The 13,583-nt window shown below is 47.5% G+C and overlaps 1 protein-coding gene across 4 annotated transcripts in view; it reads left to right on the top strand.

The window, feature by feature from the left end:
• Positions 1 to 222: 222 nt before the first annotated feature.
• The window catches only part of LOC132472116 (RNA-binding Raly-like protein), a 34,039-nt gene continuing 20,678 nt past the window's right edge, over positions 223 to 13,583 (top strand). For 2 of the 4 annotated variants that reach the window (XM_060071574.1, XM_060071573.1), the window contains exons 1-3: positions 223 to 514; positions 6,487 to 6,562; positions 12,851 to 12,955. In XM_060071574.1, coding sequence (XP_059927557.1) covers positions 478 to 514; positions 6,487 to 6,562; positions 12,851 to 12,955 — 218 coding nt within the window. In that variant the 5' untranslated portion in view covers positions 223 to 477. The remainder of the gene's footprint in view (positions 515 to 6,486; positions 6,563 to 12,850; positions 12,956 to 13,583) is intronic. The other 2 variants (XM_060071576.1, XM_060071575.1) reach the window with 1 other exon arrangement.

Below are 13,583 nucleotides of genomic sequence, written 5' to 3'. Positions count from 1 at the left end.
TACTTTTTAAAAAAACATTAATTATTCTTATATTTTGTTAACATATATATTTATATTTTTTATACATAAAATAGTATTATTGTTTTTATTTAAAACATAGATATTTTTTACACACAGCCTACTCCTGTTGCTGAGCGAAAACCAGCTGCACACTCATCCAGTACCCCTGCCAGTACTTCTGTGAATGGAACTGCCGATTACCGTCCTTTACTCACCCCTGCTCTGAGCGAGGACTTGGTACATTCCGTTTGTTGCTGCTGTAGCTAGTATGTCACCAATTCAGTAGTAGCATAACAGTCAGCCTAACATTAGCTTGAACGAGGTCTGTCGAGAAGAGTTACAAATAAACAAACAATAGAAAGAGACTAACAAGCAGTCACATAGGCAGTGGAAAAGCCCGGACGAGAGAGAAAAACAAGGAATTACGCTGCTGTTTTCTCCGCGCCCAGTTGCCTTCCTTTGTTTGGCGTCCCTGATATGACCCTGTTTAAGAGTGAACACCGCAGTCCAAGATGTGAGTATGCCTGGGCAGATGTGTGTGTGTGTGTGTGTGTGTGTGTGTGTGTGTGTGTGTGTGTGTGTGTGTGTGTGTGTGTGTGTGTGTGTGTGTGTGTGTGTGTGTGTGTGTGTGTGTGTGTGTGTGTGTGTGTGTGTGTGTGTGTGTGTGTGTGTGTGTGTGTGTGTGTGTGTGTGTGTGTGTGTGCCTGTCGCACTTTGTTTCAGACAAAATCATTTTTGAGCCCCATGTTTTTGTACGTCTCAAGCGTCTGTATTTTCCCCCTTCTCATTATTATGCACTCCCTCCTCGTCCACTTAGCCCTATCCCTGCCATTATCCCCCACCACAATCATCTTCCAGTCTGTTGGTAATTCTCTCAGGCAAACCCTCCCTCTCCCCGGTTGTTCACCATATTAACATTCATGGGTCGGAATACAAAGTGTGACACTTCTGGAGAAGCCCAGATATAGATGACAAGCGCAAAGTGTGCTTTGTGTTTATCTGTGTGTGACCAAGATAATCATATAGTAAGGCGACATGTGTGGCGACAACTTCTCAGCCATTGCTGGAGAGGTGTGAAATGGTCTGTAACAACAGCCCTGGTAGCTTGACCTGCCGCCAACACGGGCAGAATATAACAGCCTGGGCCCAGCCGGCTCTCACCGGACCTCTCACTGGAGCAGAGGCCAGCCTCAGGCGGTCCGAGTGGGGGACATGTTCCAGCCTGCTAGTTTGATGCAGACAGAGGCTCTGTTGGTTCAGATCCAGTTCCCTTAGCCATTTAAAATGTAAGCTCCAGGGTTCGATTCTCCTCCTATTCTACATGAATGCTTTGCAACCCCTGTCGTGGATATTGGTTTCACATCACACCACACATACAGGGGTGTCTTCCACCGGTCCGGGACACAAAGTAAAAATAAAAGATTGACGTTTTATGATGAATACCTAATTTTATGCCGGAAGGGCTACAACCCAGCATCTCTGGATCGCACGGAAACCCCCGTCATTGAGAGGCAACACAGCAGTGCATGCCGTGCCGCCAAGCCGCTGGTAAAAGCGATGGAGTGAATAGCCCCTGAGTGCAGGTACATTTGAGGCGAGACCTGGGAGAGTTTACACTGCTGCTCTCCCATTATCTCTGTATTATCACACTGTGTTGTGATGTTCTGGCCAAGTGCCTCCAGGATAGTGCGTAGGTATACTGTGTATGTGTGTATGGGGGTGGAAGTGTATTTGTGTATGGGGGTGGAAGTGAGTGTGTTTGTGTGTATGTGTTAGTGTTAGTGTTCGGGTAGACACATTTGTATAGGGCTGTGTGTGGTAGAGGCAATCAGGAGGAGGCTTTAAAGGATTTCAATAAATGAGTAGTAAGACCGTATGGGCTCGTCATTACTTGATAATCACGCTGTGTTTCCCTCCACTCGGGGAGGCCGTTATGCCCTCGCCACCCCGCCCCCCCTCCCCCTGTCAATGCTATGTTACAAACATTCGGTTTTATCACCCTCATACCACTTAGCGCTCCACTTCTCATTTTAATTATGTGCTAATTTCCCCCCTTGGCCCCCATCGTCTCCTCCCGTTCCCGGGACAATGTGCTGGGGTAATGTTCTTGGAGGGGTTAACAGACTGGGATCCCTCATCATCCCTGTGATGGGGTTGATTCAGGAAGGGGACCGCTCCTCTGTTCCCAATGGCCGTCTGGCGTCCGCTAGAAGGCTGTTTCTATCAGTGACACACCTGTAGGAAGTAGGAACCCGTGGGGGTCTTTACTTGCATTTTTAGTATGTCCTGTTTATTTGTAGGGGACTCTGAGGCCCTATATCGGTCCGATGGTGGTCGTCAAACCCTCTTGGAAAGGTGGACCCGGTGACTTTGAACCGTAAACCACCGGACCGCGTCCCTGCGGAGCTGCTTACTGCACCGGGGCTGACCCTTATCTTTAATTAATTTGTGCCTCAGTACGGAGCTAATCCTCCCACCCCTTGACACCCACAGTTCAACCACTAGTATACCCTCTCGTCCGTCACCACCTCCCCTCAGTTGGCGCCCCTCACAGAGCTGCAGAAATCGAGGATGCACAGCAGAATCGACCCCTAATGGTTCATAATAAGCAGCCTGTTTCACACCGTCTGAGGTGCTAGTTTCACTACGCATTTGGCAGCGGTGGATTTGTGCAAAGGTGCAGACTTAACATTAACGCAGCTGGAGAAAAAAAAGTGCTTTCCGCACAGTAATGCTCCCGCCTTGGTCAATGAACACGCAAATGTGCGTATGTAAGCAAGTGGGATTCACCCCCCGCCTTCTCCCACCGCTATGTTTAGTGGTTTGCCTTTGCCGTTTGGTAACTAGTCAGCATCATATCTTAAAGGGCCAGTGCAGGGATTGCAACCTCATCTTGATGTGTTTGACGAGGCGACGGTTGTGCTCGTTATTTTTTATTTTAGTTGCCAGCTGTGCCAGGCTAGTTTACCTCCCCAAAGTCAATTTTTTTTATTTGTCATAAGCACAGTTTAACACAGGTTCATTCTGAATCTGAACAGTGCAAAACTATTTCAGGAAACATGGCAAGACTAGCAAAAAACATACACAAACACCGATGGACAAAGAAAAAAACACTAGCAATTTTCCAGCGAATGTAAAAATAAAATCTAATATTTATCTTTGTGGATATAAACCAACACAGAATATAAATACAAAAATGTATAAATATAAATGGGAGGTGGGCTGCTGAATATGTGTGCATTAAATATGTATATAACCAATAATAATGTCATTAAGGTGGGGGGGAGGAATATGGCAGGGCACACTCTGGTAAGCAGGAAGGCAGCAATATCTTATCAGCTCGGACGTAGGATCCCCCCACTGCTTCTTCGTCCCCAGGAGAAGTTGAGTCAGGGATGGTAAATTAAATGCATCTCTGGGCTCAGCTCCCACTGTAGTTATCCACCCCTGTGACCTCATTGGAGGAGCAAGGTAACTAGTTTGGCACACCAAGTCAGAGGCACACCCAGATAACATCAGAAGGTATTTTGGTTGACGGTATTGACATCCATACATGTGTGCTATATCTATAAATGGAAAGAATGTTAGAAATGGGAAAACTGCTAATCGGCAATCGTTTTTTTCCCCCTATAAATCATCCTAACCCGGGAGGTGAGAGATATTTGGGGGTTTTGGGATAGTGAGTTAAAGTCCATTAGATTAGACGGGGGCAGTCATTCCTGGCACATTTCTGAAATGTGTTTGAGGGATTAACTAAACATTAGGGGTGGGAAAAATAATTGATTCTTGAATGCATCGCGATTCTGTGTAGAACGATTCCGTCTCGATTCAGATAAATTAATAATCTGAATCAATTTATTATTTTTTGAAAATTATATATATATATATATATATATATATATATATATATATATATATATATATATATATATATATATATTTAAATTTGTTTGCCTCCTGCAACATTCTGTTCGACAGAGAGGGATAATTTGAGTAGTTTTAAAATTATTAAATTTATCTTCAATGTGTATTGGCCAATCCGATTTGTCTGGACGCGATTGTGAATCAGCCTACGCATAGCATGCACGCAAACTCACAGCCAGACACAAGAACGACAACCAAGTACTTATTCTTATAATTGACTAAGAGCAGCTTTTTCTATGATGACATAGAAAAGATTAGAAAGAAAAGAAAACTAAATCTGTTTATTTTTTACCTACTTCCATAGTGTGTTGTAATGCAAGATGCATTGATTATTGCATTGTTCATAGAAAGTCATAGTTGTGACAAAAGCTTTTTCTCAAATGAAATATTAGATAAGGTAATTAAACTGTTGATTTCTTTAATGATCATCACAAAAGTAGGAAGTGATTAGCAAACTCTGAGTAGCAAATTCAGACATATTTCTATAAAAAATAATTATATCATTGACCTCTGAATCTGAATCGAATCGTGAGGTGCGAAGAGATTCCCACCCCTATTAAACATGGCAACCTAGAAATTATATGTATTTTCAAATTGAATAAAACCTATTTCGAGATTGTCGGAAGTCTGCGTGTGGACGCTGTTAGGAACATGTATGAAGCCTCATTTGAATAAGATTGCAAAAGAAAGGAGTCTCAACTAATTAACTAACATTTATGGCCCAATTTAAATAAAGATTATATCTAATACAATTTTTAAATGTAATTAATTTTTAAATAATGAGCCCTGTGAATGTTGTAACATTTGGTTGAAGAGGGTTATTAAATCCTCCTGGTTAGATTTTTAGATAGACGCTCAGCACTAAAGCAATCACTAAAGCTGCCCATTAGCCTAAACCCCAATCTCTCATGCAGTCTGTCCTTCCTTCAGACAAAGAACAATGGCAAACTGTAGCCGACTGCTGCGGTCTGAGCTTTGTCATAATCTGGAAGGTTATGATTATAGCTGGATTCACGTGACCTGGTTTTTGTCCAGTGTTGTACTGCTACCTCCTACCGTTGCGTCTGTAGACACTTCAACTGAAGCGTCAAGCTTCTGAATCCTCTTGAGAACACCGTTAGGGTCCGTAACAACACCGAGCCCTATGCTTTTAAAGAACTCATCTGTTCATTACATCTTGACTGTGTATCAAACCAAAATAACAGCTTCTGTGTTCCAAAGTGGCCAAACTGGTCCACTTATTTGAACAGATTATAACTACCGTTGTAATTGCCGTCGGTCTAATAAACTTGAATATGAACAGTGTCTGTTCTTTTGAAGAACCATTGTAACTGACATTCTGCCTTCTTGAGGGGGCTCACTGCTGGATACCACGCCGCAACCAGACACCCAAGAAACGGGTTGCCACTAGCCCAAATCTGGTTGTCCATAGCAACGGAGCAACTGTTTCCACGTAGGTCTGTCATGTACAAGGCGGTTGGGTTATGCTCTGCCTTCATGGCTGTTTGCAGTTATTTGCTGCATACTGATCACCGGAAAAATGAGGGACTGACAGCGAATCCGATTTAACACCTACATGTTGATAGTGATGCATGGGAACCGCAAGAGTGTAAAGGATTAGTTTCAGTGTGATCTGCCAAGATTGTCCAAATGTAGAGCAGCAAGGTGTGTGTGTGTGTGTGTGTGTGTGTGTGTGTGTGTGTGTGTGTGTGTGTGTGTGTGTGTGTGTGTGTGTGTGTGTGTGTGTGTGTGTGTGTGTGTGTGTGTGTGTGTGTGTGTGTGTGTGTGTGTGTGTGTGTGTGTGTGTGTGTGTTTAGTTTGCATTAACTCATATTAATTAATTTGGATGCCAGCGATTCAAAAGTCACACTGTGAGTGTGATGCAGCTGGTCCAGTCACACTCCATTCACCCCTCCCTATCCGTCCATATTCTAGTGGTCACTTGCCTCTCCTTCCTCGACTTTCCTATCCTCTACCTTTCTCTCCTCCCCTTCCTCTCCTCCCCTCTCCTCTCTCTCTCCTCGTCCCCTCCTCCCTGTCCCTTGCAGTTTCAAGCATTGTTACAATTTCTGTGTGTCCGCTTTTGTGTCACTCTCGCCTCTGCCACTCTGTGTTTGCTTATGTAGGGGAGAGAGAGGGCAAGGGAGGGAGAGGGCGCGCTTGAGACAGCTAAATTGTGTTTAAGTATCTGTAAGCTCTTGGCTACAGTCTAAAGCTTTGCTGGGTTTGGATGTAAGCTGGCAGTGTGATGATAGAAATGTAGGTTGGCAGCTGGATTAGAACCGGCAGGGGGGGTGGTACTGACAGTAAGACACACAGGGATGGACCGGCCTCCGGCACTGAATCAGTTACATTACATACTTATTAAAACCCTCTACTGTGGTGAAGGCTAATTCTACAAATTGACTCTGACCGCTTAGTGGTGCTCGTTTGAAACAGAAAAATAAGAACACAGTCTGGATGTTGCAGGGCCGATCGCTGACTGCATCCCACTCGAAGGCCTGTATGTATGTTTAATGCTGTGCTGCTGCTGTATTTAACTCTGGTTCTGCTTCACTTCAGATATGAGCATGAGTGGGGAGCTGAAGCCCGTTCGTCCCAGGACCGCGGGCAAGCGAGCCAGCAGCACTTCCTATGGGTTAGTGTCTCACACACACACACACACACACACACACACACACACACACACACACACACACACACACACACACACACACACACACACACACACACACACACACACACACACACACACACACACACACACACACACACACCCACCCACACCCCTCTGTGCCCTTATTGGTTAAATAGTAAAACATGTTTCAAAGGGACTTTATGACGCAAAGAAAACCTGAAAGCATAGACCCATAGCTTCTCATTGATCTTCTTCCCCCGTCCTCTCTTCACTAAAGAGAGATAATCATGTGCTTTATTATTATCCCTGCATTGCAATCAGTGCAGTATAATTCTTCATTAGCTCTGGGCCCAGCTGTACATAGACCCCGCGATTGATTTTAGCCCGCGGCGCTGTCTCTACCTGTCAATGTTTGCATCTGTCTTTTGATGTAGTGCGCACACATGATCAGAGCTGACGCGTGTGAAAGCGGGCAGTTCAAGTCCGCCCCTGGACTTGAAGTGTGTGTGTGTGTGTGTGTGTGTGTGTGTGTGTGTGTGTGTGTGTGTGTGTGTGCAGTGTTTCCCCCAGTAAATGTCTCAGTCAAGGTGGTAAGCAGTCGGTGGTGTTGGGGGTATTTTGCTCAAAGATGCCAGTACGCATGAATTAAATAAACGACTGTTTATTTCCATATAAATAAACAACAATAGGTACAAATGTTGTGCAAACATGCAGATTTTTCGGCCCTCGGTGTGAGGGAGGGGTCCGTTAAGTCAATGGATGCGTTGTTTAATCATTTAGTCCAAACTACAGTAGGCTACGGGCAAACCTGAAGTCACCGTCGTGACATTTCATATACGTGTGTGTGTGTGTGTGTGTGTGTGTGTGTGTGTGTGTGTGTGTGTGTGTGTGTGTGTGTGTGTGTGTGTGTGTGTGTGTGTGTGTGTGTGTGTGTGTGTGTGTGTGTGTGTGTGTGTGTGTGTGTGTGTCAGAGCGAGTGGGACACCAGCGTCGGACAGGCTTGGTTTAGTCTTCGGGCCGCTGCGTGCTCTGTATGCCCGTCTCATCCCTTTCAGATCGGCACGACACAGGACTGTAAATGCCTTTTCTCTGCACGTCAATTTTTTTTATCCGAAAGATGCAAAGTTGGGGGGGGGGGGGGGCGATTGGGATGCAGGGGACCGGCTGGGTGGACCGGGTTGCCGTGGTGAATCGATGATGGGGATGACTTTATGTTTTCGGCAAAACTAAAAGTTGACGCTTGGGTTTTATGAAGCGCTTACGGTGAAGGTAAAACTGCATTTTCTGTGAAATAGACGACAGAGATTACACGGATGGATGTGTTTCATTATCAGATTGTCGTAAAATTCTGAGAAACGGCTTGAAATCCCCCCCCCGCCCTCCTCTTATTAAACTGTTTTCTAATCTTTTGTTTCACCTATTGAAACCGCTTTCAAAGCAGCTTCGCTCTATCAATTCTGGTGAAATGAACCCGTATCACTAAATGCATCCTTCCTTTTGTATACCCCCCCCACCCACCCACAGTAGCATTCGCTCTCCTCCCTGCAAGTAGCGCTTCAACGTGCTACGATGTTTCAGCCAGGTCAATGCAAACACAATCCTCCACCCAACACGCTGTGATGCAATCACTCATGTGCACTTACAGCCAGACACCGATGCAACAACGTGTTTATTACACACTCGCAGACACGCTCACAGGCAGAGGCACACAGAGGAACACACACACAGAGACACACGCAGTCGCACACACGCAGTCGCATACACGCAGTCGCAAACTCTGGCATACACATCAGACACACACAGGGAAACGTAGGCACACACGCAGTCACACACTCGGGCACACATACAGGCACACACAAAAGCGCACACGCAGGAACCCACAGGCATGCACACACAGCCAAACAAGCAGAGACACACACAGGCGCAGACACACAGGCGCAGACACGCAAGCAGACACACACACACAGGCACACACAGACACACACACAGGCACACATGAGCACATATACCTGACTGAGGACGAATCACACCTGCGGTATCAACCTTAATATAGCCAGAGTCTGCCTGACGCACGATAGAGATTGCAAGGAATTCTATTACACAATACCAGGGTGGTTGCTTTTTGTCCTGTGCTCCGAGCCAGTTGAAACCCATCGACTGAACCCATCCATACCGGCACTCACACACACAAAACAACAGCGTCCCCCCCGTCTCCAGCCTTCCACCGGCGGTGCATCATAACCGGGGGGCTGGGATGAGTATAGGCTCTGTGTGTTTAACGGCACTTTGAGTCGTTGCTGTAGCTCAATGCATCGATTCTCAGTACACCGAGCAGCCCTGTGCCTTCCCTCTCTCCGGGCAAATGTTTGCGGTACAATCAAACCCCCTTGTCGTCCGACTCTGTCAACATATTAATCGTTTAAGTGGAGTTTTTTTAATCTTCTTTTCCCTGTTGTAAATAACACCGGCCCCCCGTGTCGCCACCTCCCCTCCTCCTGAGCGCTGTCGCTCTCTCGCCTCGCTTCCCTCCAGGTCATTTGCTTTAGTTTTGACCCCCGACAGCATACGAGTTTTGTCATCATTTGTTATCCACGGTCGGTGCCTGCCAGGGCCCCACGCTAGTTTGGCAAAGCCCAGCTGTGGGATGTGGGATGAGGATGGGGGGGGGGGCGGTGGGGGGCCGTTGACAGCACAGATGCTGCTGTTGCTGCCCCGGCGCCCCCCCCCCCCATCCTCATCCCTGTGTGTGCTCTATCGCACCGCTACAAAAGCTCAGTGCACTGTGTGGTCTTTCGAGCGTGACTCAGGTGCCAGAAGAATACACCGCCAGACGACGTGATGTGTCTCTGTGTGTGTGTGTGTGTGTGTGTGTGTGTGTGTGTGTGTGTGTGTGTGTGTGTGAGATGCTCATGGATCTGCAGAAGTGAACCCGAACAAAAGGCAGCTGTAGTTAACCACGTTGTCAAGATCTCTTTCTCTCTCTCTCTGTGTGTCCCTCTCGCTGTCCCCCCTTCTCTCTCTCTCTCTCTCTCTCTCTCTCTCTCTCTCGCTGTCCCTCTCCTTCCTAATCATCATGTAACGAGAAAGCAATCACAATTAAAATGTTTTGTGATGGTGGGCCTCTGCAGTCACGTCATTCTAATCCAAACCCTGTCTCCTCCGCCCTGATGTGTTGACCACCATCAGGGGTGGCGGTGGGGGGAGCAGAGGAGGAGTTAACTCTGCCGTGATTGGCCTCCGGGTCTTTGACTCCACGGGCAAGAAGTCTTAAGAGTCGGTGCAAATGTCCACTTTGCGTCGGTCGAGGTCATAATGACGATTGTTACTGTCTACTCTATTAAACATCTCATTGGAGGGCGTAATGAAGGGGGGAGGAGGGAGATGGGAGGGGAGGGGGGGGGGGGAGGGCGGAGAGGCGGTTTAGGTGTGGACTCTGATTGGCATCTGGAGCCTTCCGCGCTGGCAGCCACGCGCCTCATTCTTCCAGTGTTTTGTCATCTGTTTTAATTACCGCCGGGCTGGCATGCGATGGGGTAATAACACAGTGAACCCATCTGTCATGGGCTCAACAGGGCCGATGGAGCCTTCATGGTATGAGGCGGGAAGTGCCAGGAGCAATGGGTGGGCCACGCGCTGGCCGGTGCCAAGTTTCGGAGCGGGTTAGGGGAACCATTGGGTGGGGCGCGTCGGGTCCGGCATTCCGATGTCGTTTTTATTTTGCCCGTAATATTGTTATTTGTTTCTTTCATGATTCAATCTGCCCGTTCGTTTGGATATGGAATAATTGTATTTAATTTTTACGATTTATTTACATTTTCATGCTTTATTATAGAGTGAGATAGAGAGGAATGAATGGGAGTTAGAGGGGAGGACATGCAGCAAATGACCACGGGAAGGATTCAAACCCGGGGCGCTGCGGTCAGGACTGAGCCTTAGTGGTCCACACCCGGTGAGCCACCGGGGCGCCCCCGTTGGAAGACATTTTTGAGGAACACGCACCGAAAACATTTTCCTGTTTAAATTATTTAGACAGAGTTGGCCATCACACCCAGTTATTGCCACTATCTTAACACTGCTTACATTTCACACCGCTAGAGGTTCCGGGTTACCTCACGGGTTATCCTGCTTAGAACCTGTACCACTCGAAGAGATGTTCATCCAAAGTCCGGTTCTAGAGTCAGACTGCTTGTTAAAATTTAAATGCAATGTTTTGCTTTGAGCCTCATGAAAACCTCCTGCGTCCTCCTCAAGCAGCTCCGACAGTCCAACTCTAATAACAGACACACACAAACCATCAAAACATTTATCAACCCCCCCCTCCCCGTCACGTGTTGTGTTCGTGTTGCTAATTTTTCTTCCCACAGAGCTTTAGACACGGGTCTAAAGTGCAGTCAATGTTATTTGTATAGCCTAAGGCTCGGAAATGCTTTTGATTTAATTTATTAGCATTTGTACAAGTACGTACCGCATAAACAAGATTATTTTTAAGTTCAAGGCTCTGCAGATTTGGCCTTAAAGAGCAAGCAACTCTTGCTCGGACGCGATCTTCAAAATCAACGGCTTTCAATAACGAGCTCCAAACATTCGCAAACATCACAAACTCTTAGGTCGCGACGTCCAAGAGTATAGGCTACTAGTGGGTACTTTTCCGTCACACAAAGACCGTTACCTGCGTTCAAAGCAGAGTGGATCGTTCACATAGTGTTTTGGGGAGGCTGTCAAAACCTTTTTTCTTTACTCCTGTTTTCGCAAAATTAAGGCCTTATTTCAGGAACAGCGATAAAATGACACAGATTACCCGGTTGATCATGTAAGACCAGTTACAAGCAAATTATTTCAGCCCCTGCGACAGAGACATGCGGTGGAAAGGCAGGTGTGTGTCGCACCAAGAGAGCAGATGCCAGCTCAAGCAACAAAGCGTCTACAAAATGCAGCAAACCTTGGCAGCAAAATTATTTTCTTCGTTCCTTATGACGAGAAAGGGTCACGGTGGCAGGCGATCACAGATGCGGTGACATGACATCGCAAATGATGTGTTCCCCATTTAAACAGTAGAAAAGGGGGTTAATTAAGATGCCGCAAATGATGGACCCTATATTTTTGTATTTCTAGTTTGTTTAGAGAAAAACCGAAGGAACGAAGGTTTGAATCGAAATTGTCCATTCATATGAAAGAAATTAAGGTTTTATTTTCGTCCGGAGTGCCCAGCCCTGGCGTAGCCCTTAATCACCGTTCGTCTCAAAGGGCTTAAGTGTATCACAGGCTAACTCTGTCCGTGTCGAACGCTGACCCCACCTTGTGTTAAATCTTAACATTAACATAACTACTCTTTAGTCCCCCCTGGGCTGTCCACGGTGGTCCCTAATTCGGTAGAGTTTGCGCGTTCTCCCTTGGAAGTAAGGGGCAGCTTGTAGTACCAGTCATCAATAACCCCCACCGCAGTACTGGGCTAACTTAATTGCCCCTACACTAGCAGGGTGTTTTCCCGGCGGGGTTACTCTTCCTCGGAGGACACGTGTAGGGCTGTAAAACGAAGTATTGATCCCGCCGCTACTGGAAATGATGTATCGGCAAAGGTTCAGGCAATTAGCTTCCCATCGCGTGGTCCAATTATTTCATACTGTAAACATTCATTACTGTAAACACTTGGCGAGTATCCCCCCCCCCCCCCCCCCCACACTCTTTTAGTTTCCAGTGATTAATGGCAGCGTTCTGCTGAAGGGGAGCGCTCAGATGTAGTGAAATGAAGTGTGAAAAGAGGTCCAGGCTCATTTGACTAATAGACCTTGTTTTCCTCTCGAAATAACAGCTCGGCGCTTTCCGGCCAGTAGACATTTCATGCATAACCTGGTCAGTGAATTCCCCCGGCCTTTCAAATCAACCCCACAGCAAACTAATTTGTTTTGTCCTTTTGTCTTTATCAGTCAATCCCATCACCACTCCGGCATCGATATTACTGCACAATTGACATTTTTTTGCTCTGCTCGTCGCCATCTGCCCGCACTGCCTGCGCGGGGGATGGTGCGGACGATTCATTGCCCGGGCGTCCGCTCCTCTCAGGGCGGTCGGAGGCTGTACTGTAGGTAAAGGTCAGGGCGGTCAGGGGGCTGGATGTACTGCGCCGGGAGAAGGTCAGGGGTCTGGGGTGGGCGTATCTTCTGGTCCCATCTCGGAGCCGAGCTGGGCTTGTGAATGTGTGTTGTGTTGGTGTGTCGGCTGTGTGTGTGAGTGTGACTACTGGGGTGTAATGTGATAGAGGTCCCCCCCCCCCCCCCCCCCCCCCTACAGGGGCTGGACCTGGGCTGATAGAGCTGTTCTCCCCTGGACAGCAGGGAGACAAACCCAGGGGGGCCGGAGGAGAGATGGTGGGAGGATGGAAGACGCTGCAGAAGGGTAAAACAAACGCGGGGGCGGGACGCAGAAGGTTTAAAAAAACGGGCGCCGATAGTGACATAAAAGCAGAAGGAGAGAAGAGAATGAGCAGAGCTTGCGGGGGGATGGGGGGGGGGGGGGGGACAGGAAGGGGAGAGGGAGGGGGAGGGGTGCTGCGCTGTGTGGTGCTCGCCCCCCTGGCGTGACCAATCCATCTCAAACTGATCTTCCAGCTCGGCCCAGCAGGGCATTCTGAATCAATCTCAAATTGATCTCTGTGCCAGAGGTCTGGAAAACTAGCAGCGGAGCTTATCAGAAATATAGTGGTACTGGGAGGATCTGACAGGGAAACTTATCACGCCACACAATGGGAAATAGGCTCTGAGGCTTCAGGGCTTCACCAGCACCGGTCTGCTCTGCGTGCACACACACACACACACACACACACACACACACACACACACACGCGCGCGCGCGCGGAAATACACACACACACACACACACGCGCGCGCGCGCGGAAATACACACACACACACACACACACGCGTGCGGAAATACACACACACACGTGCGGAAATACACACACACCCACACTATACACACACACTATACGCATAATCACTATACACATACACAGCACACATGGAAC

This window comes from Gadus macrocephalus, chromosome 14, assembly GCF_031168955.1.
Source record: "Gadus macrocephalus chromosome 14, ASM3116895v1".
NCBI lineage: Eukaryota > Metazoa > Chordata > Actinopteri > Gadiformes > Gadidae > Gadus > Gadus macrocephalus.
The sequence above is the reverse complement of the archived record's forward strand: the minus strand, read 5'-3'. Positions and strand labels throughout refer to the sequence as shown.